Below are 11,415 nucleotides of genomic sequence, written 5' to 3' on the forward strand. Positions count from 1 at the left end.
CTCTCCTGGGAGAGAAAGCCTTCACTCCTGCCCCTACAATCTACAGTCTGATTGCATTCCTGGTCTGATTCTACTTCGCAAGGATGCTTGCTTTTGTTTTTGAAAAATGCATGTTGGAAAAGTGACCACTAGATAAGAACACTCGCTGTAGCCACAAGGACTTGCATTTGAGATTCACAGCCTGCATAAGAAGCCAGGCATAGCCGCTCACACTTGTCACCCCAGTACTAGGGAGGCAGACAACAGTAGTCTTGGGGCTTTCTGGGTGGCCACGTTCCAGGCCTACAAGAGAGCCTATCTCAGTGATGAAAATGAATGATTGCTGAGGAATGACAGCTAAAGGTGTCCTCTGGCCTACACACACACACTCACACACACACACTCACACACACACACACACACACACACACACTCACACACTCACACACACACACATACATACATACACACACACACACACACACACAGAAATGTATGTTACTTGTCCACTATATATATTTGCTCTGATGAGTGTGTGCTTTCCTTTTCATGGGTAATAGTTGAGCCGCCATGAGTCCCCAGGGCCAAGCAGCCTTGTATCCTTGGAGAAGCCTGAGTGGGTCATTGTTTGGAATAGGCAGGCTCAAGACGCAGGTGCTGGGTCCCAGCAGGTTACTCTACCTGGGGAAGTCTGGAGACTTTAGGACGTAGGGCCTTGCTAGAGGGAACAGGTCATTAAGTGTGTGTCCTTTAGTGATATGTGGCCTCTGTAGTCCTGGTTAGCCCCAGTATCATCCTCTGCTTCTCAGCCAAAGTAAAGTGCTCTGTTTTGCCACAGCTCCTGCCATGATTCACTGAGAGACTGTGAAGGAAATAAAGTGTCTTTCAGTATTTTTACAACTATCCAATGTGACGGATGTGGAGGGGAAGGGACTGGAGAGATGGTTCAGTGGTAAAATGCTTGCCTTACAAGCATGAAGACCTGAGTTTGATCCCCAGAGACATACATTTTTAAAATCCACATGTTGGGGTTCAGGCTTCTAATCCCTGTGCTGGGAAGATAGAGACAGGAGGATCCCTGAGGCTCATGCGAGCCCAAATAGCCCAATCAGTGGACACCAGGCCAGAGAGACCATCCTAAAAAATAAAATCCAAGGCAGACTGTACTTGGGATAATACCCAAGGTTAACCTCCGGCCTTCACAGGTGTGAGCATACTTGTGCAAAGGTGACTCACACATAGTTGTAAAGTAGAGTTTACACTTACCTGGTGAGACCTGGGTTTTAGCCATACCTTTTGGGAACTTTGTGTCACCTGAGGATCTTTGTTTTGTAATCTGTGCCTTTTCTTTACAATATCTTCAGATTTTGATTTCATAGCAGAGCTGGGTGGGGTTGACAGCTTATTAGAAATCATCTGTGTCAATGGCTAGAGGTATAGCTGGGTGGTAGAATGCCTAGAATCTTCCCAGGAGCCTGGAGAGGGGCTTGGCAGTAGGGTGAGCCTGTTATGCACAAGGCTCTGGATTCCATCCTCAGAAATGCAAAATGGGTAAGTGGAGAGTGGGTGGATTGATGAACGGTCAGTTTATAGTATAGATCAGCTTGGGAGTCAGGCTTATAGGCCTTATGTGTCTGAAGACCCTTCAAGGTTGTTGTTATCCCACAGTGTGTTGAGTTCAGGGTTACTGGCCCACTCTTTGTTGCCCCCTGTGGTGGTTTGAATATGCTTGGCCCAGGGAGTGGCACTATTTGGAGGCATGGCCTTGTTGGAATGGGTGTGTCACTGTGGGCGTGGGCTTTAAGACCCTCATCTTAGCTTCCTGGAAGCTAATATTCTGCTAGCAGCCTCCAGATGAAGATGTATAACTCTCAGCTCCTCCTGCACCATGCCTGCCTGGGTGCTGCCATGGTCCTACCTTGATGATAATGGACTGAATTAAATGTTATCCTTTTAAGAGTTGCCTTGACCATAGTGTCTGTTCACAGCAGTAAAACGCTAAGACACACCATTATCTCCGTGCCGTCATTGTTTTCAGGGAGAAATACGCTGTCACTCTTATCTCCATTCCTCTGTAGAGAAAGCATTTCTGCCCCTGCTGGCTGCTTGGAGATTGTTTTCCCTGGAGGTGAGCAAGTTGGAGGTGTGTGTTCTGATGCTGTTTTTCTTCTTGCCTTGTTTGGAGCATATTGGACTTCTTGGGTCTTTTGGTTTGGTCTTCTCCTTCCAGTGCAGAAATGTGGGTGTGATTTCCTCAAGAAGCTTTCCATCCCCATGTCAGTCACACATCACTGGATAACAGCTCACAGTGTCCAGTTCTGAACTGGATCTGAGGAGGGCTCTGCTCAAGGGCTCCCATGGCTGCAGTCACCTGGGTGTCCTGGGAAGGATGGGTGCAGACCGTTACACAGAGCCGTCACCAGGAGTGTTTCCTCGGCAGCTGCTTTCTCTGTCACACACGTCACCTGAGCTCTGGCAGCAGAGAGAGCCCAGCAGGACCCATCAGAGCTGAGTGTGAGGTAACAGAAACCTCCCAGCTGTGAGCCATGCAGCTGGTCTGAAGCGGGTCCCACTGAAGAGTGAGTGGGGACTGATGTGTCTGTGTTATCTGGATGTGGGTTGTTGAGAGCTGTTCACGGGCACCCAACATGCTGGCCTCTCCTTTGAACTCTAGATGTATGTGGAGCCCTGTCCTGTTACCATAGATGGGCAGGCGGTTTCTCTTTTGTTGTTGGGTCTCTCCTCCCATGGTGTCTTTGAGATTACTTTCCTTGACCTGCCCTAGTGCCTCCCGCTGCTCATCCTGCCTCGTGTGTTGTACTCACTGTGGGGTTGCCTAGGCCTTCTCCTGCTTTTCTGTCTCTGAGCTTTGGGTCACATGGTGTGAAGTAATAGTGAGTTAGTTACCTGTTACGGCTGTCCCTTGATCCTCATTTTCTTTTCTCTGTGAGCCATGCATTCCTGAGTCTCCCTGTAACCGGCTGACCATCAGTGGGTAATGCCTCTCTCCTCAGTCCTGACTCTCCCTTGTCTGGGTCCCTGACTTCAGTAGATTACAGTAAATATCGTTGACTTTGCATAGAGTTGTCTGGAAGCAGGTTGAACCTCCAGGACCTTGGCTTAAGATTTGTGAGGTGGGACCCAACTGTAGGAACTCCTTTTGCCCTGCCATTGATATCAGACCTTTTCAGTGTCTCCTGAGTCCCCACGAGCTATCCTGGGGCTGGGAGAGAGGGCTCTTTTCAGCCTATGGAGTTACAGTGCTGGCTGGGTTCCCTCTGGTCTTTTGGGTTGTCCTGGTCAGGTGGCTTTTTACACCAGGTGCCAGTCTCCATCCAACAGAAGAGAGCACACTTGAAGTCATCTACTCTCCCACATCAGGCCACCCGGTTCTATTCTTTGTCCCCTTAGGTCCCTTGACATGAAAACTGTGCTTCCTAGTTTGTGGTTTGTGGCATCCTTTCACGTGTGTTTATATGAGTGACTGCACATGCATATGTGCAGTGTTAGAGGCGTGCACGTGCTTGTGGGGCACCTTCTCAGTGCTCCCCTCTGTCTTCACTTGTTTACTTACGGGGTGGGGCACATGTACAGCATTAGTGGGACCAGAGGAGAGTCAGTTCTCTGCTACTATGAGTCTGAGAGATCAAACTCAGGATGTCAGGTTCAGTGCAAGCCCCTCTACTTGCTGAGCCCTCTGGCCAGCTCCCTCCTTATTTTATGAGGCAGGATCTCTCAGTGACGCTGCAGTTTACTGCCTGGGCTAGGCTAGCTAGAGGTGCCTGTCTCCACCTCTCCTGCAGACAGGGTTATGAATGTGCACTGCCACGTCTGGCTTCAGAAGCATACAAGAGATTTGAACTTAGATCCTTGAGTGGACCATGGACTCTTTACCCACCAAGCCCCTCCCTGGCTCCTTGTCTTATTTGGACTATTTCATATGGAAAGCGACTCAGTTCCTATTCCATTGCCTTGACTGGGAGCTCTGCTCTGCATGTGGGTCGGATCCTCTAAGTCACCTATGAAACACCCCCCCCCCCCCCCCGCCCCAAAGAGCGAAAGGCACCAATCCCTGTTTTCTGTGAGGATAGCAGCTCAGAGAAGGAAAACAATGTTTATACCCAGGTCACTCAGCAACTAAGAGTGACAACTGGTGATGTCTCACCAGGTGATGTCAACACATTAAGTATGGTGGCTCCAGGAAAAGCCACTCTCAGAGACCCAGTGCCCTATAGGTGGTAGACAGACCAGTGAGGAGACCAGCCCAACTGTTCTGTCTCCCAACCCTTGGCAAGATGACCAAGGCTTCAGAGCAGAGCATCCTGGGTGCCTGGCTCTCCCATGCTCCAGTGTCTGGGCTGTAGAAGACTTCACACCGTGTGCACACCGTGACAGTGTGAGGCAGGGTGGGGATGGCAGCCTTCCCCCTTTCCTCAGGGCATAAGCTGAATTGCATGGCCTCCTGTTCACTACTGTTTTCTTCTGCCCCTACTTCTCCAGTATGTCCAGGGCTCCCTTGTCTGTCCTGCTGGGTGAGACCCCATAGATAGAGCCCATGGGCTCTGTCCCTGCCCTGTACCCTCCGTTCCCTCCCAAAGCTGCACTAGCAGCTGTGGAACTCTGAAACAGATCGCAAGCCTGGGGGACGCAGTGCTCATAAATAGAAAGCATCTAATAATAATAATTGTGGGTTTGAGAATCATTAGGGGCTGCAAGGCCCAGCCTCACCCCCCCCACACACACACACACAGTTCCAGAGGGAAAGGTCACCCCTAGCCGGGATGGTAAATTCCTTTCACGCTTTGTTGTTAGCCCACACTATACTGGATACTTCCCTTGGCACGGTGCAGCAGGGACACCAGGCAGGCTGTTTGCCACACAGACACGGGTTTTTTTGTTTTTTGTTTTTTGTTTTTTTCTTTGGTTTTCTGAGGCAGGGTTTCTCTGTGTAGCCCTGGCTGTCCTGGAACTCACTCTGTAGACCAGGCAGGCTGGCCTCGAACTCAGAAATCCGCCTGCCTCTGCCTCCCAGAGTGCTGGGATTACAGGCATGCGCCGCCACCACCCGGCACAGTTTTTACTCTTGGAACTCCACGCAGGACCATCATTTTCAGTTCTGCCCTCGTCATCCTGAACCAGTGGCCACCAGTTCCTCCTGGGGTCTGGCAACTGGGGACACAGGAGGAAGATGGAACCCTGATCATACCGGATGCCAGCTACCCCAGAGCACACTGGCACAGCCCTTCCCATGAGCCACTGGTACCAGGTTAGGCGTGAAGAGGCTCTGATGGGTAAAGGAGGGAGAGAAGGACTTGGGGCAGGAGTAAAATGGCTGTCATGAAGAGGGGTCCCTGGGCTGAGCTTACAGAAGTAGTTTGTTGTCTCTACCACCCAGCTCACAAGGTCTGCATACTGCACACGGTGACAGTGTGAGGCAGGGTGGGGATGGCAACCACTGTAGTGTCAACAGAGTAGAGGGGACATGCCCAGGCCTAGATGGTGAGGAATGGGAGGACTGGGGGGTGGTGCACCATGTTCCCTGGGCCTGGGCAGATAGGGACTCACCTTCCCTCTGGCCATGCGCCCAGCCACCCCAACATCCCTGTCTGGATCTCCTTGGCTTCGCACGTGCAAGTCACATCTCCTGCCAGAAGAAAGCCCTTCAGCCCTGCAGGCCTTAGGAACAGACCCCTGCTGGAGGTAGAGGCATGGGTCAAAGTGCAGAGGCCAACAGCTGTCAGCAGTAGCATCTTCATCTGGGCTGCACTGGTCCCACAGTGCCGTTGGCCTGTCCCCAGCACAGAGGGGAAGGAGCTAGATAGAGACGGCACATGCACACAGCCCATAAATATTTCTAACCGCAGCCAGCACGTCTGACTGGGCAATTTGCTTTTTAAAAAATTGCGCTCTAATTTTAAGTGAACAGCCCCTAATTATGGTGATTTGCAGGCACCTGGGGACCGGGTGGCATTTGAACACGGCAGAGTGGTGCAGGACTGATTGGCGGGGTGTCATTCAACCTGCACATGCTGATAAGCCAGAACCACTTCCCTGGGTGGGTCTGCACCAAGAGGTGAGCCTACCAGTGACGAGGCAGGCAGGGTACCCAGAGGAGCCGAGTGGAGAGCATGGGCAGAGGGACTGTGCAAGGGCCTAACTAGGCTATGCCCAACCTGAGGTGCAAACCTCAGACTTGGGTTTGCTTGAAACTTGCAAGGAGAGATGTTTCCTGCCCTCGCTCCAACCTGCCAGGATTGTACTGGCCACACAGAGGCTCCATGAGCAGATACCCAATGGGGCTGGAGTAGGTTTCATGGGACCTCTTTAGTTCTTGCCTGTTTATCAGTGCTAGCAGCTGAGGCAGGTCTCTTTGGAGAATGGGTGTGGTGGCCTGTCATCTGAGCTACTTGGAACACAGAGGCAGGAAGACCAGCCTGGGCAACTTAGTGAGCTCTTCTCTCAAAATAAAACAATATTAACAAAAGGACTGGAGTGTGGCTCAGTGGTAGAGCCCCTGCCTAGAATCCCCCAGTGAGAGGCTGGGGTGTGGCTCAGTGGTAGAGCCCCTGCCTAGAATCCCCCAGTGAGGGGCTGGGGGCGTGGCTCAGTGGTAGAGCCCCTGCCTAGAATCCCCCAGTGAGAGGCTGGGGTGTGGCTCAGTGGTAGAGCCCCTGCCTAGAATCCCCCAGTGAGGGGCTGAGGGCGTGGCTCAGTGGTAGAACCCCTGCCTAGAATCCCCCAGTGAGGGGCTGGGGGTGTGGCTCAGTGGTAGAGCCCCTGCCTAGAATCCCCCAGTGAGGAGCTGGGGTGTGGCTCAGTGGTAGAGCCCCTGCCTAGAATCCCCCAGTGAGGGGCTACGGGCGTGGCTCAGTGGTAGAGCCCCTGCGTACAGTCCTCTAGTGAAAGGACTAGAGGTATAGCTTGATGTTGGGGTACTTAACCTAACCTATGTGACACCCTGGGTTCTATTTCTAGTACCTCACTTAAACAGACACACATCTGGGGAGGGGCAGAGGAGACATGACACCTAGAAGTTCCTGCTGAGGGGACCCAGATCACGGGTATGCCAGGACAGGAAAGAACCCTGGAGGTTCTCCTCCCACCCTATCCCCACCCCCATCCAGCCAGCTCTTCCTGCTCCTTCCCAAACAGCTGCCTCAGAGTCAGCCCCTCTGACATTTCGGGAAAAACATTGTGAGTCGGGAGCAGAAGGGAGAAATGAAAGGATTTTCTCGAGAAAAGGTCAGAGTGGTTTCTCTTATTTTTGTTTAAAGATGGTTTGTGTTGAACTATGACAAGGCTAAATGTATTAAGGGCCATGGGAACAGGCTGGGGGGTCGGCCTATGTGAGAAACTGGAGGAAAACCCAGGTAACAGGCAAGACAGGAGACAGCTTGGGGAAGCAGCGAGATAGAACCTCCCATTCCCTGATAGCCCATGAGGGATGGGGTGACACGGGGTGTGGGGTCTCAGCAGCTGCGATCTCCCAGGTCCTCTTTTGCTCATGCTAGGGAGGCAGTGGCAGTCATAGACTGCCAGGACTTAAGGGAGCAGCCTGCCATCTGTGTGGCTTCCAGGAGCAGGGTCACCTGCAGAGCCGCTGGCTGGCAGGAGGGACCTTCCAGAACAAACGCCCGATGGCTTGGGCATCAGGTTCTCATTAGTATGTCTTCTGTGCATTATTCATTGGCACAGGCTAATCCACAGTCATCGTGATGCACACCAGCCTCCCACCTCTGCCATGTTGTCTTGCATAGACGCTTCATGCCAATGGCACCACATAAACAGCCTACTATGCTCAAAGTTCCTTGAGCTTGTCCCTTTTCATGGGTGGATTACTTATGCATGTGCAGCTAAACTGCACTCTGTTTATTCCTGTGTCCCTGCAGGCCATCATGTACCTGTCCTGTGGACATTGGTATGTGCCCCTTCGTGTAGACGTGTTTAGTTGGCCTGGGAGCACACTGAAGGGATGCCAGTAGATCACGTGGTCATGCTGAGGCATTGTGAGGCTTCTCCTGCAAGTTCAGGAGCCAAACTTCCTGTCAGCAATGCTTCTCATCGTCTCTGATGCCTGCCTTTCCTCAGATGGTGGCCCTGATGGGCTCTGGCCTGACTTACATCCCCTGGCAACCCCGTAGACCCACTTTCTTTTTTCAGACCCCCATGCTTCTTCCTTGGAGAGCCAGCCAGGCTGACCCCTGCCCGCTCCTCACTGGGCCCTCTGTCTTTTCTGTGGCTGAGTGAGGAGGGCTTTTGCTTTACTGGTCCTACATCAGACCCAAGGTTTAGGAGTGAGTGGTCCTGTGTGGAGTTGTGACTTCTTCACGGCCTTGCGGGCGGGGCCTTTCTCTCCTACCCAAAGTGGACCTTCTATATTTTGGGCTACTACAGTGTGGCTGGGCCAATTGGCAGGGGAGGCCCCAGGACAAGTGAGTGTTTAGAAAGGAAGGCTGACAGGAAGGCCCAGGAGTGCCATCTGCTTCTCCCAGCCCAGCCTGCGTAGTGAAGGGTAGCCTGCCCAGGCAGCCCTAACCTGGGCAGCCCCAGGGAAACTGCACTCTGTGCACTGCAGTGCGAGCCTGGCTGCAAGCCCCACTTCCACCTCCAGTCAGCCATCACAGCCATTGTGTTCTCCCTTCAGCTACACGTGACATAAGAAAACAGGGCAAGAAGCATTCTGAGCTCAGAGTTCACCCTGTCAGGGCTAAGCCTCCCTCGCGAAACCCAGCATCCTGGCTTCAGTCTGGAAGATGCTTCACCTCACCAGGTCAAGCAATCACAGCTGAAGATCCAGGTACTGGAATGGAGGTCCCCAGGAATCTGTAGCCTGTTGTAGGTGGGCTAGCACTGAGGCAGGACTGGCTCCCTGCTGTGAATCTCCGGTCCCTCTCCTAAGAACCTTCAACTTTGCCTCAGTGGGCACTGCAAGCCCTCTGAGTGCCAGAAGCAAGCCAGTGCCCCTGTAGCCCAGGCTCATTCCAGCGGCAGGCACAGCCTTCCCTGTCCCTCATCCCCTCCACCGGGGAGCGTGTGAGGACAGAGGACAGTCGCCTGTCCGGTAGCCACCACTGACTCCGCTGTCTTCTCTCCTCCTGCAGGCCACAGGACCCTCGGGCTCCAAGATGCAGCTGCTGGAGACGGAGTTCTCCCGTTCAGTGCCGGAGCTCATTGAGCTCCACTTGCTGCAACAGGACAGCATCCCCGCCTTCCTCAGCGCACTCACCATAGAGCTGTTCAGCCGCCAGACCTCTGTGTAGCCTCTTCCCGCGAGCATCCTCACCTACAGCCGCTGGGCCTCAGCCGAGCCTGTCTGCAGCTTCTCACGGGCAGCCCCTGGCCTTCCACACAGTTGCCCATATTATCCCCGGACCCCTTGCTGCCCCAGCTGCGTCATGGCATACACAGTAGCCGTGGCCTCTGCTCAAGCAGCCACTCTCCCTTGTCCGTGGCCCCAGGAGCCAGCTGCTGGGGACGACCGAGCCAGGTCACACTCCGCTACTCCCCTCCCCACCTGACCCACCCCCTGTTCTAGGGCCTCTCAACAAACTGTCCCAAGGTGTGCCTGTACCAGCCTCCAGTCCCAGGTGCTGGTTGCTTATGTCATTTCAGTGGCCAGACTATGGCCTGTGTCCGGCCTCAGCCTAATGAAATAAAGTGCTACCTTTATCTTGCCTCCCGGACTGTGTCCAGGCCTCACCACACAGTGCAGGGCTTCCTGGGCCCCTGGCAGGCCTGCTCAGACACGCAGCCTGAGAGGCGATGGATGGGTTGGGAGTGCTAGTGTCCCATCCCTCGGAGCCTCGGTGTCTCTCTCCCTGCCTCTGCCCTGCCTAAGGCTCTGGGTCCAGTGGGTAATCCTCCCTCACCAGCTGCCCCTGCAGGGGTCCCCACCAGGCCCAGCCATCTGCACCACAGCACATATCCTCATTAGCACATTTTCTTGGGCAGAGATGGAGAGGAGAGGGCTTGAGTTGGGATGTGTCAGGGCTGGCTACCTGATCATGTGACCCTCATGCACTGGTGGCCTGTCACCTGAGTGTCCCACAGCCTCTCCACCTGCCTGAAAGAGAATGGAAATGAGCCCCTGCTGGGAGCGCTCGGGTGTGGGCCAGAGAGAATTTTACTGTGGCCGCCCCAGCTCACACAGGCTCCTCACTGGGCCCCACTCATAAATGGGTCTTAAGCTGCTAATGACTCACTTTAAGGGATTAGTGGCATGGTGACAAGCATCACAGCCAGGGGGTAACAAGATTTGCTGTGTCCAGGCCTCCAGCTTCTCTACCGGGGGACCTGCTGCCCCCACGTCCTCCCATCACCCTCAGCTGGAGAGACTAATTTGGCTGTGGCAGAGCCCTTGATTGCCCTGTCACTTACTGCCTGGTGTGAGGCCCTCTGGGATGTGCACATTGTGGGTGTCTCTCCAGCTCCTGGCCCATCCCAGGGACCATCAGGCTGTTGAGAGACCAGAGTGAAGGTAGCCGGGATAGCGTCAGAATCGACCTACTCAGAGTCCCCTGACAGCCATGGGGACTGGGCACACCCAGCCGAACTTCCCAGCTCACTGCTGGCACTCTCCCACGGCAAGCTGGCCTTCGTCTGATCACACCCTTCCAGCTGGCTGGCACCAGGCTGCAGGTTAGGAATGAGGGGGTCCTGCTCCAGAGTCACCTGTGGCTCTGGCTTCAGAGTCAGACATGGGTGGTGCCCCTGCTTCCCAGCATGCCAGGCCGAGTACAGGCTGTCTTTATTCTCACACAGGCTGGAAAGGGAAGCTCCCTCCCGATTGAGAGCACAAACATGCATAATACACACGTGCACATAGTGCACCATTACACATAGAAGCTGTGTACCCAATGCACATGTGAAGCATAACTGCATATGTGCATGTATACATTAGTGTGTTTGGACACAGACTCTGCATGCATGAACCTATGTAAGTGCTTGTGTGTATGCGTGCTTACAATCTGAGTACTACTTCCGCCCTGAGATGAAGGGGTGTCCTCTCCCCCTCCCCCACCCCACTCTCACACACATACACACAGAGAGGAGAGAGAGAGAGAGAGAGAGAGAGAGAGAGAGAGAGAGAGAGAGAGAGAGAGCGGTGGGAGCAAGGAGCCCCAGCGTGGTCTACATTTATAACTGTTTCTGGTTAACTCTACAATTTGAATACGTTCTTGTCATTAAAGCAAAAACTAATAAGCGTCCAAAGAGACAGGAGGGAGAGGAAGGGCAGCCCCTCCCTCGGCTCCCAGCCTGCTGTGCAGACCCGCGTGCCGTGCCTTCAGAGTGGACGGGCGAGAGTGCCCCAGTCTGTTTCGTCAGCTCCTGTACGGGAGTTTTTAATAACTGCTTTATTGTGCAGCTCGGTTTTTCCCAACAACCATCCACAGATCCATAGCCACGGGGTTCCATTGCTGAGTCTGAGACACACAA

General features: G+C 53.7%; 1 protein-coding gene across 2 annotated transcripts in view; it reads left to right on the forward strand.

Annotated features, from left to right (window-relative positions):
* Mad1l1 (mitotic arrest deficient 1 like 1) overlaps nt 1-9,653 on the forward strand; it is a 310,585-nt gene extending 300,932 nt beyond the window's left edge. For both annotated transcript variants that reach the window (XM_052167792.1, XM_052167793.1), the window contains one exon: nt 9,081-9,653. In XM_052167792.1, coding sequence (XP_052023752.1) covers nt 9,081-9,239 — 159 coding nt within the window. In that variant the 3' untranslated portion in view covers nt 9,240-9,653. The remainder of the gene's footprint in view (nt 1-9,080) is intronic.
* Nucleotides 9,654-11,415: the final 1,762 nt, after the last annotated feature.

This window comes from Apodemus sylvaticus, chromosome 22, assembly GCF_947179515.1.
Source record: "Apodemus sylvaticus chromosome 22, mApoSyl1.1, whole genome shotgun sequence".
Taxonomy (NCBI): domain Eukaryota; kingdom Metazoa; phylum Chordata; class Mammalia; order Rodentia; family Muridae; genus Apodemus; species Apodemus sylvaticus.